Consider the following 16,908-nt stretch of genomic DNA (forward strand, 5'->3'; position numbering starts at 1 on the left):
TCTTGATCTATCTAGAACGACGAATAATAGAGGCTTATTTTTTTTCCACAAACATGTCTTTATTACGTTTCACGTACAGATATATGGTGGTTGACTTTCATACGCTGCGCGTACGTAAAGTACGTCGTCGTTGTAAGAAAAATAAAAAAGGGCCTGTGCTCTTTTTCGCGTTTCGAAAGGTTTGTTCTTTTCGTTTGCCCATTATTTTGCGGTTAACGATCGTATACAACGAGGTCGATGTTAAAGTAATGGACTTTCCACCATCCATCGTTCTTTCACAAGCTAACAATGAGTCAACGAGGTAGGCGAGGATATCCTATTATTCATTTTTCATGCACCAACAATCAGGTAGTCTTCACGGCAAGAATGACGATACCAATAGAGTTTCCGGTACTTAACTCGAGATCGATCTTCACCCTTTTCTTTTAATAATTAAACGCTTTGTGGAGAAATTACGATCGTTGTCCGGTGGTATATTATTTTTTAAATCATAATGTATCGAGGATGAAGGCGATTCGACCAGCCTTGCCTAGAATTTTGTGATAAACATATATATATATATATATATACATACACACACACACACACACACACACACGCGCGCGCGCGCACGCACGCACGCACGCACGCAGGCACACACACACACACACACACGCGCGCGCGCGCACGCACGCACGCACGCACGCAGGCACACACACACACACACACACGCGCGCGCGCGCACGCACGCACGCACGCACGCATGCACACACACACACACACACACACACACACAGATATATATATGTATACATATATATATATATACATCTATCACAAAGATTTACAGGTATGTGTAGAAAGACGTCGCAGGCGTACATCTTTTTTTTTTCTTTTTTTTTTTTCTTTCTTTGGTGTAAATTAAGTCTTGTGTATAGCGTATTGTCTCTCTCTCTCTCTCTCTCTTTCTCTCTCGCGCGCTCTTTCTCTCCCTCACTCTCTCCCTCCCTCTCTCTCTCTCTCTCTCTCTCTCTCTCTCTCTCTCCCCCTCTGTCTCTCTTTCTTCCGTTCTTTCTCACTCACACTCTTGCATTTAAATTTCTTCTATGTATATCACACATTGTGTACATCACTTGTATTCTTAAAAAATGTTTCATACATTATGAGGTTTCGATGATCATCCTGCATATACTTCATAAAGGACAAGAAGGATCCCCATGTAATTTCTTTGGTTAATCCTTCTGCAGGAGGAATATCGATGATAACATCTCGTTAAGAGCTATATCTACATAGTTTTCTTCGATAATTTATATGTTTGTAACTGCGATGGAATGTATTTGTGACGTTCAGTATTACGAAATGTAAATGATGATATTCGTTTCAGACTTAACGCTTTGAATCCTCCCGTTTTGTATTATGCATATATCGGACACGACGATAATCTTTATGTTTTGTTTGCTCTATTTTTTCCATTTTTTTTTTTCTTCTTTAATTTCTTTACATATATGTAGATACGTATATAACTTTACGCGCGCGCGCGCGCATGTATGCACGATGTAAATGCATGTGGAGGCTATGTGCGTGTACACAAGTTGGAGAAAAAGGATTTAGTTGAATTTAGTAATGGACGGTCTCAAGCTCGTAATGTTTCGTGGTTATTGCAATTCCTTGTATATTTGTATATAGTACATGACACGATAAACAAATCCATGAACGATTATTGTTGCTCGTATCAACAATTTATGGTTAATATACACCATAGCGGACCGTCCATTTGGTAAACGCAATTAAACTCTTTTCTCTAATATATGGACGAATGTAGCCTTTTCTCGCATTCAGAATAGGAAAAGAAGAAATGAAAAGAAAATTAAGGAGTGAAGAAATTATGCCAATTCACTTTCTCGAATTCACAACGTTCTCTCATAGCAGCGTTTCTTCGGAGTACACGCGACGCGAATATTCTTCGTCTTGAATCCACAGAAGCGACGAGGATTCCTTGAAACGCACAGGTTTCAACAATTTTTCTAATACTTCACGATAGTAAATGGTATTTTACATAATGGAAAGTGAAGATAGGAAATACAAAGGGTTACATGTGTTTCACGTGTATATGATGATGATTAGAAAAGATAATAATCTAATTCTTCGTTATTAATTAAAAGAAGGAAACAAAATAAGTAACTTATTTTCTTAAATAAATGCTTACTATAAATGTTTAGGTTGGATTTAGTGACAGTGTTTGTTATATTAAATTCATTACGACAGTTTGACAAAGCAAAGTTATATCCAACATAAATCAATTTTTCGTATGATCGTAATTGTGAATACATTCGGTAATTATAGCTGTTTCTTTTATTTATAGTCATCAATAATTTACCACTTATCTTACACAATTATTAAATCTACCTACTTTGTTTTACAATCATATCCATTTCTATCCATAACCTAATATGTATAAGAAAAAACGATATGGTTCTTCTTAAAGGTTTATTTTTTTTATCATAAACAAAATCTTAAAAAATTTTGCTTATTTTTGCATATAACTTTTCTTTGTCGAATAGTCATAGATGACCATACACTACAGTAGTATTCTATAAAAATAATTAAATTACCTTCTTGATTTCCATACTACCAGGAGTACTCGAACGTTGTGGTGGTGGCGAGAAGGCTATTTTTTCGTATGGTATCGGTCCACGACATAGAGCGCTAGGATCCAAACTGAGAGCAGCCTTTAGGGCGTGTTTCTTTAACATTCCATTTACATTAGTAGCACTCGTATTTAGGCCAGTGTGACTAGGGGAACAGGTACGTGTATTCGGAGACGAATTCGTCGTATCAGGCGGTGTATCCGAGGAAGCCACGATCAGAGAGTCAGAATTCGTGTCGGTGGTGGTTATGCTCTCGTTACCATTTCTTCTATACGCGTCTGTCACGTCGACTGTGCTGCTTCGACGACTATCGATATCTGCTGGACGGTTGTTACCATTGTCTGCGATTCTTAACTTACCACTATTTTCGATGTCCATTGAAGTTCGATGTACGCTTTTTTCTTCGCGATTTGAGCTGTCAATCGTATGTTTGTTCTGCAAATCCATAAAAATCACTGAATAAATACAATTATGTTTAATATATTTCTTATCACATTAGCTGTTAGTGTAAATATTCTACTTTGTTTATAACATTTCAATTGTAAAATATTATAATTTGGCTGTACAATATTAACAGCCAATGTATTAAATATTGCACTTTGCATAGAGCTAACAATATCCGGATTTAAAAGCAAATGATTCCAAAGATATAAGGAATCAATATGTAGCATGAATGCGAGATAACTAAATTAAATATAAAAATAGCATTTACATACATATACACATACACAATTACTCACGAAAGCATTCCGTGATCACCTTATACATATCACATATTTTATGTATTCAAATAATTTTTAATTCAGAATTAGCCATCATAATTTACATTAGTATACATTTTGATTAATATATTTCAGATTTAAATACAATTTTAAAGTTTATGCAAAAAAAAGATATTATGTAGAAGATGTGAAAAAGCATTTACGAAAGTATCCTTAATGTTATAGTAACATCATAAGAATAAGGATAAAGAATTGATTTATTGTAAATCATTTTATGGTAGTATAAATGATAATTACTATCTTTGATTTCAATATTAATTGAATATCTAAGATATGTCACATATGGAATGGGCGGATACTTTTGTGAATAACCGTACTTCATAATAACATATATTACGTCATAACAATTAACTGTCTAAAAAAATATTCAAAAAATAAAATTGCAATTAGCCAAAATGCTAAGCAAATATTTATTAAGTTGATCATAAAAGAAACATACACCAGAAAAAGGAATTTTTTGCAAATTTTATCAAAAGTACCTCTGAACGATCGCTCTCATCATTAAAATCACCGCGACTCGCGTTTTCAACAAAGGTTTGTTCAGAAATATCTGTACTAGAGCCATACGGATTAGATTGAAATTCTCCTTGCAGACTGTCTGTTGGGTGCAAGTTATTTCTTTCATTCAAATTGGTTCGATTCGGATTTTCGTTTCTGGGATTAAGATTATTGCCTGCTATAGCTTGAGCCATATGTTGACTCGCCAATCGCGGATCGATAATTCTGGGTTGCATGTATCCACATGCGTCCAGCTATAAAAATTATAGTATTCCATAGAATTATATATTCATTTAGTAAAAGAATTCTATTTTCAAAGATATATCACCAAACATATTCAGAAATAATGTCGAATTAGAATGTAAACTATTGGGAGAAATATTAAACGATATACTCACTTCTAAGTGTACATTAATACATTCTGTTTCTGGATCTGGCCTCATGATAGTTATTTCACGATCGCAAATTGGTAAAGTGTCGAAATTGGGTGTTGGATGATTTATCACGTCAGGGTCCTAAATATAAAATATTATGTATCAAAATTAATTTGCTTAATTAGTCGAGCTGCAATCAACTATTAATGCATTTTACCTGTAAGCAATAACCAATTCTCTCAACAATAGTTGTAAAACTAGGGCGGTTTTCGGGGGATGGGTGCCAACAACTTGTCATTATTCCATAAATAGGATCAGGGCATCCTGCTGGTTTTTCCAGGCGACCTCCTGACGTTACCATTAACATAACTTGTCTATTAGTACAGCCAGTGTAAGGTATATAACCAAACGACATAATTTCCCACAGCAAAACTCCAAATGCCCTACAATTAAAAATTAGTCACAAAGATGTTTATTACTATCTTGTTGTGAGTATCTGTTATAAATATAACAATAATAGTAATAAAACAGTATTAAATGTATAATTAAACTAGCTATTCATTACATGTGTAAATTTTAATTCGATGTCTTTAGATTCCGCCATTCTAATAATAAATTCAAATAGTTTTTCTTTTTGTTTAGGATATTATTCTGTGTAATATCAAGTGAAACTCACCATACATCGGTTTTCGTAGTAAATATTCCATCTAAGAAACTTTCCGGTGGCATCCATCTAATCGGTAACATAGCTTTGCCTCCTTTTCTGTAATAATCGCTCCTATAAATATCTTTAGCCATCCCGAAATCTGCAATCTTCACTACTCGACCGGATCCTTTACACGTAAGTAAACAATTTCTGGCAGCAATATCTCGATGGATAAATCGGGCATCTTCCATATATTTGCAGCCGTTTACGACATCGTATCCACATAATATCAGATCCAGCATCGTCAACGAAGTGGGCCGATCCTGCCAAAACAGGAATATACGCATGCACCCCAATGATGACAAGCGCCAAAAATTAAGAGATGTCCCTGTTTAAATTACAATCCAGAACGACAGGTAGTTAACAAAAAGTAATGGAACTCAATACAAAAATTAGATGCATAAATAAGTTTTCAATAACGTAAACACAAAATGGCGGAACGAAAATGGAAATTTTTCATATAAATTTAAACTTAAAGTATAAGTAAATATAAAAGTTTTCAATTAAAATGATATGCGGGAGAAATTTGTTATATTTTTAAAAGGACACTATTTACCGCGCGTGGTCGTTCTTCTCGAAGAAAGTTCTTCAAATTTCCGCCAGCAAGCAATTCTAAAACTATATACTTCGGATTTTTGTCAAAAGAAACTCCGATGAAGTGTACTATATTGCGGTGCTCGAATTTGCTCATAATTAAAGCTTCCATCATGAAATCTGCTTCTGTTTGTGGCTTCGACGAAGAGGGTATTGTTTTTACGGCGACTGGTAGCTCTTCATTACGTTTATTTTTATAGACACCTTGGAAGACCTCACCGAAAGCACCTTGACCAAGAGGTCTATCATGCAAATAGAATAAATATATTTAATTTATTAAACAACAAAGAAAAACTAAATAGTATTTTTTTGAACTTCTTAATTAAATTTTAATTCAGGATTTTATTCATATAAATAATACTGTCATTAAATTTACACTTACTTTCCTAAAGTTATATAATCACGGGGGATTTGTGGTAAATCTTTAAACCTGTAGAGATTTCCGGCGAATTCGTAGTTTGGATTAAATTGAGTCATCATAGTTTCGGAAACAGCACGTAGCGACGTTAATTCAGTTCCGTTACCAAACATTACTTGTCGTCGTTGTAAAATCGCTTTGCGATTTTGGTAACGATCATCTAGCAATAAAAGTGATTCGCCTTTACGATTGATGCATATTCATGTCATCATTTAATTTTGAACATTTATTTATTAACCCTCCGTCAATTGACGCTTCTAGCAGTTGCCAATAACCGTGCCTGGGTCAGTATAGACCCACGGTTACCATGTTTTTTATTCTGATCATCTGGGCTATATTTTTGTATATTTATTGTAGTATATTTTTTAAATTAAAACACTGAAATTTATATTATATCTTTAATTTATACATATTTAACATATACAGTATATGAATAAAATAAAGAAAAATACAAATAAATTATAAACAATATGCATTTTATATTTGTTATTATTTCCGACGCACATATAACATCTATCTCGTTTTTTACTTGTACTAGCTCTTAATTATCGTTGAATCGTTTTATCTGTAGTTTCTATAGCTCTTAGAATCTTTTTTCGCTAGAAGTTTTCCTAAATCTTCTAAAAATATTTTCGTTTTATAATTTATATTACAATTATTTGTATATGACGAATTTTTCATTTATCATATTATAAGTGCATTGTATAAAACGATGTTAACGAACAGAATATTGTCTAACTAACTGGTCTAATACGTTCATTCTACTTTTTGTTCTATTATAATACAAGATAATGTTAGGTTTATAATCATTCTTTGAATTTGAAATATTATATTCTCGATGAAAATGAGAAAGTAAAACGACGCATTTTCGCTAAAGTCAGATTAAACTTCTTTTCGAGAGCTAACAGTAGAAAATGATCAGAGAATAAATTTCGAAACATATGGTTCGCTTTATCGGTTGTAATATAAACAACTGTTGGTTTAAATCACTCATCATTAATTGAGCACAATTCGACAAAGCTCTTGCAGCCGTGGGTCAAAGAAGATCCAGGACGGAGGGTTAATTACACTTGAATATACTAAGAAAGTGTGAAATCTCCAAAATTATGATAAATTATTTATATGACAATATTATTAAATAATTTCTTACAAAGTACTAGGCAGAGAACTGTTAGAACAAATAGTAGGCCAGTGATTAGAGCTATGACCCAAAATAAGAACTTTTGATGGGTAACCTTTAAATCGTCAGTCACTGCGAATAAAATAATTATTAGATAATTTTCTTAAAAAATAAACAAAAGGAAAAATGTATTTTTTCGATACTTACTGACACAAGATTTTGAGTTATTACTTAATAACCAGCCTGGTGGACAAAGACACTTTGTCTCGCTGAGATACTGATCGAGAGAGACACAACGGAAGTCACAACCACAACCACTAATATCAGGAATGATGTAAACCTCTCCAGATCCATGATTTATCCCTGGTAGGAAGTGAACGTGCATAAGCTCGTGGCTAGCATAGGAATAACCGCCTTCACCGTTACCCGATTCCTTGTGACCGTTATCACCACCTGATATTGGAAATTAGTGATCAAGATGATTAGAAAGATATATGTAATAAAATTAAATTTGATAATTTATAAGTAAATAATGAAATACTTTTCGCAAAATCTTTAAAAATTGAGAAAAGAGGAAAATTCATAACTATCAATTTTTAATTGAGTAGAATATAACATGCTATTTTATCAATGTAGCTTAATGAAAACATTCAGCATCAATTTAAGTACTTAATCTAAGTACATCAACTGCACCAATTCCGAAATACAAATGTAACTACAATTAAAGGCAACATACAACTTATACATACACTTATGAATTGTAGATTCGGTGCATGTGTTTAAAATCACGTTAATACTGATTCGTTACCTATATAACCACCACCACCACCTCCTCTGAGACATCCACCACCTCCGCCGCCGAATCCTCCGTTGCCGTGACTCTGATTTCCAGGACCGCAAGCAATTCCTCCTACGCCGCCCCTAACAAGGGACATGCCAGCGGAAGTTCGTTGACCCAAAGCGCTACTTGATGTCCCGTTCCACCCGCCGCCAGGCCCACCTATACCGAGCAGATTTACGTAATTAACACAGTTTCAAAGCAGTTATAACTAAATGTAGACTGATGCGCATTACCGCAACGCAGAACATGTGAACATCACACTTAAATAAAACTGAAACTGAACATCGTTCAGTAACCTCAATTTATGTAATTTTTTAATGTAATTTATGTAATTTGAAAACATTAAATTGATTTTTAAAATGAAAGTTATGTGATTGACCATTATTTGTAGTACACTTATAAACCATTGACATTTTTATTATTAAAAAAGATTATAGTTATAATTAATTACATAAATTTATATTTTAATACAGTAGATTCTATATTAACCAAAGACATTATATAGGTACTGTTTGGTATGCTATATCTATTATAATTCCATTATGATATAAATACGATTTATGGAAGAAATAATATTTCAAAATTAAATTAGTAAATTAGTCGTGTTTTTATTTACCTGCCTCTGACGAGGAAACTGTGCTCGAAGTGGATAGTTTTCCAGATGGAGCAGGACCTCGTCCATGTTGATGCCCAGTATCGTCAAATTGTCCCAAACCTAAACCACCTCCACCCGCTGCGATTAGTATTGGATGCTGTTCTCCATTACCTTTTATCTGTGACATATAAATAATTAATAATTGCATAATAATTTATATTTTATCAATTTGACCATATTCGCTTACTGTAAAGATATACGTTGCTCCTCCTCCGCCACCACCGCCGTCTTCTATCTTGATCTTTTTTATTTCGTGTACTATTGAAAAGAATCCCGAAGGAGGCGATGATGCAGAGCAGTTATCCGATTTTTGTTCTAAGGTCTGAAAATTTCATTCATTATAGCGAAAACAAATATATTACAAATTTTTTTAAATTGTTAAAAAAAATTAAAAAATTAATAAAACAGACGCGTAAATATTATTTTATAAGTGAAAGATTAATATTTTTAATTGTATGTGGTATGTGAATCTTACCGAATCTTACCTTAAGACATGCATCCATTCCTGAGAATCTTACCGAATCTTACCTTAAGACATGCATCAATTCCTGCTTGCCCAACCATGAAATACAGTTGTTCACCCTTTTCTAATTCGATCACACCACGAACAAATGCTCCTAATGTACTTCCCATACCGCTAGAGCCTTTCCCGCCACGAGCACCCAAGCCAATCAAACTAAATTCATAATAATATACATATAAGTTAGGTTGTAAAATTTCATAAATGACAGAATAGAATTAACGCCTTTGTTTATAATATTGTATGAGACTCGTGATGAAGAAATCGGAACAAACATGAGTGTCACAGGTGAGAGGCATGGTTTGTTGATGGGGCCCAACGTAAACAACACGGTGGTTAGTTTTCACCGATGTTTTTCTGTCTCAGTTCTGTGTTATTCTTTGACGCTTTCAGAGAAAATTGATCAACGTGTAACCGACCTTGCTGTTGATAATGGCACGCACTATCGGAACTTAAATAATAAGGTAAGAGTTAATAACAAATTCTTACGTATAATATCCTCCGCGAGGCGCTGTCCATCGTTGAACACCATTTAAGTTGTAAGAAGAAGGTTCTTCCCAGTTTGGTGGAGGCACAAGTAACTCTATGTCTGTTCTATTGTATTCTTCAGCACACTGTTCAGGACTAGGACCTATTCTACCTGTATTTCCACATGTAGTAAGTCTTATAACTGGAAATACAAAAAAATATATAGTAAATATATATAAAAAAAATTTGATTAAAATTTAAATACGTTATAACAAAGATCATTAGAAGTATTATAATTGTTATGATAAACAATACCAGTTTTATTAACAAAGTCTGCATGTGGATCTGGGACTTTTTCCGAATCTATAACAGGATTGTAGTAATTGAAATCTCCCACGATTTGAGGTGGAACACCTAATACAATTAACATATAAGTATTTTAATGTATATATATATTTTTTATATAATTTTTAACATGGAAAAATTTTTAAATTAAAAAATTACCAATGCCAAAACACTCGGGGCTCAGAGAAAAATCATCAATTGCTACGTCGGCTTTTGGATCATAGCCTTTTTTTACCTCAAATTGGAGATAATACCTAATCACATATTATATTTGTATAAGAAATGTGCATGAAATTAAATTTTATAAATTTTTTTATGAATACATTAGTAAGTACCTGTATTTGATATCAGGTAAAGGAACAATTTTATTGTACCAAGCGTTACTTCTGTCAACTTTCAGATAAGCAGTCCATAAGGATTCATGGTGATTTTCATGACGTTTTACTTGAATTAAATACAATTCAAGTAAACCACTGTGAACCCCATAGTGATGATAAAAGAACCGCACCTGTATACAAACATATACATATATAATGTATATTATTTTTACTAGAATTTAATTAATTTTAAAGTAAAGTAACATACTTGACACGATTTATAATAAGGACTTTTTGGATCGCCATGATAAGGTGGTGTTGGATTGTACAATGGACTTTCAATGGTACCACGACTAGCATATTTCACTCGTGTTGACATACTCACATATGCATACGTCCCTGTAATGAGAAACTGATATTGAAATTTGATATGTGAAGTCATTGAAATATATGGATAGAATATAAAATATTTTAATGTACCAAAAATATTTATCAGAACAATAGTTTCTCTTCATAAGTACATGAATTGCTAATACACTTTTAATTAAAAACATATTCTCTTCTTTATCGAAGTATTTTTAGTCTTACTTTCGCATAAAAATCATGTTAATACTTTAATAAAAATAAACAAATTAAAACCTGCTATTATATATACATATATAAATTTTATTTAGATTTTAAGAGTTGAAGTATAAATCTCTTATCCATTCTTTAAATATCTTTCAACAACGGCTACTATTTTTACTTAGCCAAATTAATAGAGGAAATCAATTTTCAAACAAAAATGACCTCAAATTTCTCCTGCGGTAAAATCCAAGATAATATTAGATGAGCCATATATATGTCCCCTTTGGAAACAAAGTTACGTGATAAAATTACTCTATAGTTATTTTCATGATTTCGCTTAACGATAACGATAAATCCAAATAAATGTATTTAAAACGAATGAGAATGCGGAATTCATTGAAATGCATGTGAACACAAGGGCACATGTAACTATATACACACCGGACGCATTGCGGTATGTATGATCGTAACTAGGTCCAGTTCTCTCGGACGGCGTTGCGCCACGATTGAGGGTCCAATTTAAAGGTCTTCCCGGTACGTTTCTCCAGCCACACCATCCGTGCTCGAAATTACATCTGGTATTCTCCGGCATTTTGTCTGAAACACTCCTCAATTATAGTCTGTCATGTGTTCGAACGATGAACTGGACTGAAAAGTGGTAGGCAATAATTTGACAATTACCGCAGTCGAACTCCTCGTCATCGCCGTCAGCGCAGTCTTTTGTTAGATCACAGACATGTGCCCTTTTTAAACACGAACCATTCTTACAGCGGAACATATAGGCATCACCTTCCGTACAGGCCATCTTCACCGGTGTTGATTCTGCAAATAAGATACATTTGTTTTTCTTTTCTTAAGTAAACATCAGTGTTTGTTCAGCCTTTTCGCTTGTACAGATTACGCCGCGTCAAACTTTCTAGAAACTTAGAAACTCATGGTGTTTTCCTTCACTTCAACGTTACTTTTACTTTATTTATTCAACAATGGAACTTTATATATATATTAAAAATATTACTTCAACATACTTCATAGTATCTTAGTTTAATTCGTTTTGATACAAAATTAATTTTAATCATTGATGCCATTAAATAGTTGAGTTCATACAAAATTAATATAATCGTATGGAATAGATAATTGTACTTATCTGAATAATTAGTTCTACTACGAATGTATAAAATTGAATATTTAAAATTATTAGTGCCAAGAATAGCGGTTATTTATTGTTTTAAGTCTCTGCAGTAAAAAATTATGATGTTTGTTGTCTCTAAATAAAGGCAATAATTACCCGGAAAACAGTCCACTAGACGAAGATTATCAACTCCGACGCTAGAGTTAGAATAGCGTGTCAGAATCTCTAGTAGTAAATGATGTGGTTGAGTAATCACACCAAGTTTAAAAACTGTTTTTTCCCATCTGTAATACAGGCCGGTTATTTTGGTTATTATTAAAGCATGACAATTTTTATAATTGCGCAATAAAAGAATTTCTGCCGTAAAAAAAAGTAATGAAATAATGATTACGTACTTCGCATAATTATTTCCTGACTTTTTCGCGGCAATCCAATCCGCATCGCTCGTGATTATAAGCAAGTTAATAGTACCATTTTTCATTTCGACTTGGTAAAGGGCTATTTCTAACACACAATGCAATCCAGTCTGAGGAATCATGGGGGACAATATTTGAGCTTGTCCCTTGCCGCTGAACCATAAAAAATGTCCTGGCAAAGAGCGAAATTCATAATGAGGTATGCACTTGAATTCCAAGTTATGTGAAATAATACATTTTATGTAATCCTATATATCTATATATACGTCTATGTATCTGTATTTTTTAAACCTTATTTTATTCAGTTATTACTGTACATTACATTATCGTATACACTAGTATCAAACAATTTATTAATAACAGTTTATAATTAGATTCCTAACTTCCAAATTACAACAAGAAATCGTAGTCAATTCGAATTTATCTTGAAAACAAATGAAGTTTTGATCATAAGTGCAAAGAATGTGTCTTACCGTCTGTCGAATTACTGGCATCCGTAGTAGGCCCATATTTATTTTGCGCCGAATGCGTGGTTTTGTTGAAACCGTTAGTGTGGTTCCATGTCCAATCACAGATCTTCTCCAAATCGCATTGGCCGAGCTGTTGCAATCGACTCAGAGCCATCTGTGAGTTGCTGAACCCGCGTGGCGCTCTCTCCTTCCAATCACAACAGGTACCCGTGATGTAACAAAGGCCAAGAAGGAATCTCAACAATAGATTGCCACTCAGACCGAATTTTCGTCGCCAGTCGTGCACAGTGTGACTCGCCTGTCTGAAATTCGCGGTCAACAGCTCGGACCGCGTAGCTCTGATCATTACTCCGTGCTTTCCTCGTGTATTCGCTCGATATATTCTGGGAAAGTAATACACAACATATTTACACGCGTTCTCGTCTCATCTCCCGTTTCCCGATTTCTTCTATTTTCTCGACGTTTTGGCCCCCTTTCTCATGTGGCAATAATACGCCCATGGCGCCAGCATTTCGACCGTTCCATGGACCAATCGCGTGAGCGTGGCTTCTAGCTACAGTTTTTCGTCGCTAGAATCGCGCGTGATCGAATAATTGCAATGTGCTCGAAGCCTTCGAACATCGAGCGAGCAGATTTCTAGCAGGCTCTGGTTACGCTTATAATTGCAATTCGAGCTTTTGCGGTTTCGCATTCACGGAAGCCATGCTAGTCTTTTTCGATAAATTAAAAAAACAGAAAAGAATGGAATTTTTCATTTTCAAATAATTTTTTTTTCTTTATTTTTATTACATACGTATGTATGTAGCAAGATTTCGTTATCTGTTACAGGTTTTTTAATTTACGGATTATGAAATTCGAAGAATATGATGTATATATGATACTTATTTGATTCTTTATAATTTTCCTTGTGTCGATATTAAAAATACGAGATGTTAAATAACGCGATTTATCACGATAAGTTAAATTAATCGATTTAGCATACGGAACTGACTTTTAATGTTGTATCGTTAGTAGAGCTTTGGCAAAGCAAAGAAAATTACTCGTGAAGACGAGAGGACGAACTGGATGATGAAACGAAGCGGTGATTGGCGGAAATGGAATAACTGATTCGCCGATATTTCATAATTTCCGGTATGCCGGTTATTACCAAAGACGTCCCCCTGTAATGGTAATACCAAAGCGAAATTTATCCGAATGTCATTTTCATTCCACTCATAGATATAGAATATGTTTATTTTATTATCTTTTGTTTTTCAATTTTCAGATACCCCAAAGTTTACATTAATGAATTTAATATAACACAATTATTTGAATAAAATAATTCTGACTGCCATAATATCTTTTTGCCGAATATTACATAAATATTACAATACAATTTAAACCTGTAATTTTTACTTTTTTTAAAAATTAAATTATTATCTGTCAAATTAATTTATTTACTATATTCTAAATACTACTTTATGGTTAATTTCAAACTGTAATTTAAAATAAATATATGTTTATATCATTCAAAACCCAAATGAAATTCAAATATTTGCAATTGTGTAAATGTAAATATTTTCGCGTTATTTACCTTTGGATTAATTACAAATTAGTGTAATAATACATTACTTTCTTTAGCAATTTCGAAATTTTTAACTTTCTTTCTCTGAAAATAATGGGCGAAAAGAATTATTTTTCATGATTCTGGTACTATTTTTAAAATTATTTTTGGTCTACCGCAAAACGATTTTTCATATTGTTCTATCTGATATTCTACATGCCGATAACTTTTTCTTATTAACGGAAAAAATATGTCAAAAAGGACAGAAAATTAAAAAATATGGTCGTCGTAGTTTGTGATTTAAAGGTGTAAATCACCAGTCCGATTTTTTCTTCTTACATAAAAAGCAAATCTAACAACGATATCTGTTGTTAGCTCGCAAATATCGATCGAAATTCAACGAATACTTGCAAACTCCTGGCCAATCGCGACGATTCAGCGACGCGAATTGTTGAAAACGCGTCCCCTAAGTGATTTCTTGAATTCCTTTTTCGCTAATCTTTCGTTTGCTCAATCGTAGTTCTATAAAATGGCCTGAAAGCTGCACGTACGTTTCGATCGTGACTATTCTTGCCACATTTAACGACACCTGCATCTCCATTTTTGAAATTGGCTTCTACACATGAATAATTAAAGAAATACTTAAAAAAGTAAAAATATATTTTCACTGATAAATTGAAATATACTTTAGAGATATGAATTTAAACCTTATAATTTTGAAAAATAGTAAAACGAAATCAATGCTTTGCAGTCTGAATTTAAAAATCTGATTTTAAGAATGTAATTTTGATGAATATATGTAAACTCAAATATTTGTCCTTAAGTTTCATCTATAAAATGTATTATAATAAATATTACAATTCGACTGGGATTCATATAATTAAAATAAAAATTTCCTAGGATTATATTTTCTGTAATAATAAAAAATCCTACATTTTATGAATTTTAATTTGCGGAAATCTGTATAACAAAATCGGATTTTGCGAGAGCACGAGATGACATTCGGATAGATCTCTAAATTGACGACAGAGAAGTTGGGAAAGAATAAACGTAGATAAGAGGCTAGGTCGCTTCGAGTTATAACGATGAACACCGTGAACAAATTATTCAGAATATTTCTATCGATCTTTTAGTCACTCTCGGTTCGAAAGCTTAACAACACACTATATTCGGTCAGTACGTGCCGTATAACGCGATATTAATAATGCGTAACATATCACGTGATCGATACCGTACCTAACAATTGTATGTTGCTTCTAATACTTTATAACAATAATGTCACGTTACAAATATTGTATTGTCAGCATTCATCAATTTTGCGGTAAGAGACTGTTGCACCAGTATCTAGTCTGTTCTTTGTTTTATATCATGATATCTATTATACACTACTGTGCAAAATTCGGGTACTTGTTTATTTTTAACAAGATGTAGTTTAATTAAGCAATTAGTGCTAAAACAATTTAAATATTATATAATAACAAAATGATAAAATAAAATTGAATTAATGTAGAATTATTTGTTGCTTAAGAAGCTCCTTACCTTCACATTATTTACTTTTCAAATTGTAAATAATTCATAAATTAAAATAATTAAAACTTTCTGCCAGTAGTGCTCAATTACATTTGTTAAGAATGATACTCCTTATAGTAATAAAGATAAAACGATGTAAACAGCAATAACCATTTGGTGCAATAATTTCTTGTTATACTTGATGAAGTTATTCATACGATGTAACATATTCACGATGCATTATCGTAAAGAGATGCACACATTAACACAAGCAATTTACAACGGTTGTTAATCATTATATTCGAAAATCAGATTAAACATAAAAATGTCATATTAATGAATTGTATACGATTTCAAAGCAGTAATGGCATCAGGCCTACCTTCGATCGAAAATGATGTACAATATGCCAGCATAGTTTCCACTCGTTCATCCGTTTTGTAGGATTAGCAGCTCTTCGATATCATCGATCGGCGATCACTTCCTTTCAATCCTTCATTGTCCGGTCGAAAATATCAATTTCGACGTCGTTGGATCATTCGGCAGCCAACTCGATTTCCAACAATTCCTGTCACCTGTTCAAAATAACATATGCTTAATCAGCGTTACGTTTTAACATATAACACGTTGGGCGAAAATGAAAAGACAGAAACGATAGCGACCCTTGCGAATGACGAATAGTAACTAGCTGCATCGCGTTATAGGATCTCGCACTCTCAACTGGATAATCTCTTGTCTGTCGTTAACGGCAATCCAACGACAGCACTTTTTTCTCTCTATCCTGTTATCCATCCTCTCTTCTCTCCTTCTTTCGTGATCCGATTCCCTTCAACCCTCGCACACTCCTCGTTCATCATCGCGTTCTCTACCGTCTACCTTTTCCTCTCTATAACGCTGTCTCCCTCTTTTCCGGAATATTCAAGCGATCGTTTCACAAGTGCGAATTAAATGCTCCCTCAACTCAACTTGACGCGATTTGGACGATACTCGTTACTCTTATTTCCGCTTCTC

At 33.4% G+C, this 16,908-nt stretch overlaps 1 protein-coding gene across 2 annotated transcripts in view; it reads right to left on the reverse strand.

Annotated features, from left to right (window-relative positions):
* Nucleotides 1-212: 212 nt before the first annotated feature.
* The window catches only part of Alk (Anaplastic lymphoma kinase), a 19,628-nt gene continuing 2,932 nt past the window's right edge, over nt 213-16,908 (reverse strand). Inside the window, exons 2-26 of one of the 2 annotated variants that reach the window (XM_017905816.1) lie at nt 16,280-16,472; nt 12,851-13,230; nt 12,357-12,549; nt 12,118-12,245; nt 11,514-11,654; nt 11,274-11,429; nt 10,534-10,664; nt 10,284-10,456; nt 10,108-10,202; nt 9,919-10,017; nt 9,625-9,805; nt 9,144-9,291; nt 8,803-8,937; nt 8,577-8,733; nt 7,928-8,119; nt 7,327-7,572; nt 7,150-7,251; nt 5,964-6,159; nt 5,544-5,823; nt 4,958-5,250; nt 4,499-4,724; nt 4,306-4,422; nt 3,889-4,161; nt 2,592-3,062; nt 213-529 (exon numbers count right to left, since the gene is read on the reverse strand). In XM_017905816.1, coding sequence (XP_017761305.1) covers nt 413-529; nt 2,592-3,062; nt 3,889-4,161; nt 4,306-4,422; nt 4,499-4,724; nt 4,958-5,250; nt 5,544-5,823; nt 5,964-6,159; nt 7,150-7,251; nt 7,327-7,572; nt 7,928-8,119; nt 8,577-8,733; nt 8,803-8,937; nt 9,144-9,291; nt 9,625-9,805; nt 9,919-10,017; nt 10,108-10,202; nt 10,284-10,456; nt 10,534-10,664; nt 11,274-11,429; nt 11,514-11,654; nt 12,118-12,245; nt 12,357-12,549; nt 12,851-13,193 — 4,593 coding nt within the window. In that variant the 5' untranslated portion in view covers nt 13,194-13,230; nt 16,280-16,472 and the 3' untranslated portion in view covers nt 213-412. The remainder of the gene's footprint in view (nt 530-2,591; nt 3,063-3,888; nt 4,162-4,305; nt 4,423-4,498; nt 4,725-4,957; nt 5,251-5,543; nt 5,824-5,963; nt 6,160-7,149; nt 7,252-7,326; nt 7,573-7,927; nt 8,120-8,576; nt 8,734-8,802; nt 8,938-9,143; nt 9,292-9,624; nt 9,806-9,918; nt 10,018-10,107; nt 10,203-10,283; nt 10,457-10,533; nt 10,665-11,273; nt 11,430-11,513; nt 11,655-12,117; nt 12,246-12,356; nt 12,550-12,850; nt 13,231-16,279; nt 16,473-16,908) is intronic. The other variant, XM_017905817.1, reaches the window with a different exon arrangement.

Source organism: Eufriesea mexicana, unplaced genomic scaffold (assembly GCF_001483705.2).
Source record: "Eufriesea mexicana isolate 0111107269 unplaced genomic scaffold, ASM148370v2 scaffold4599, whole genome shotgun sequence".
Classification (NCBI taxonomy): Eukaryota; Metazoa; Arthropoda; class Insecta; order Hymenoptera; family Apidae; genus Eufriesea; species Eufriesea mexicana.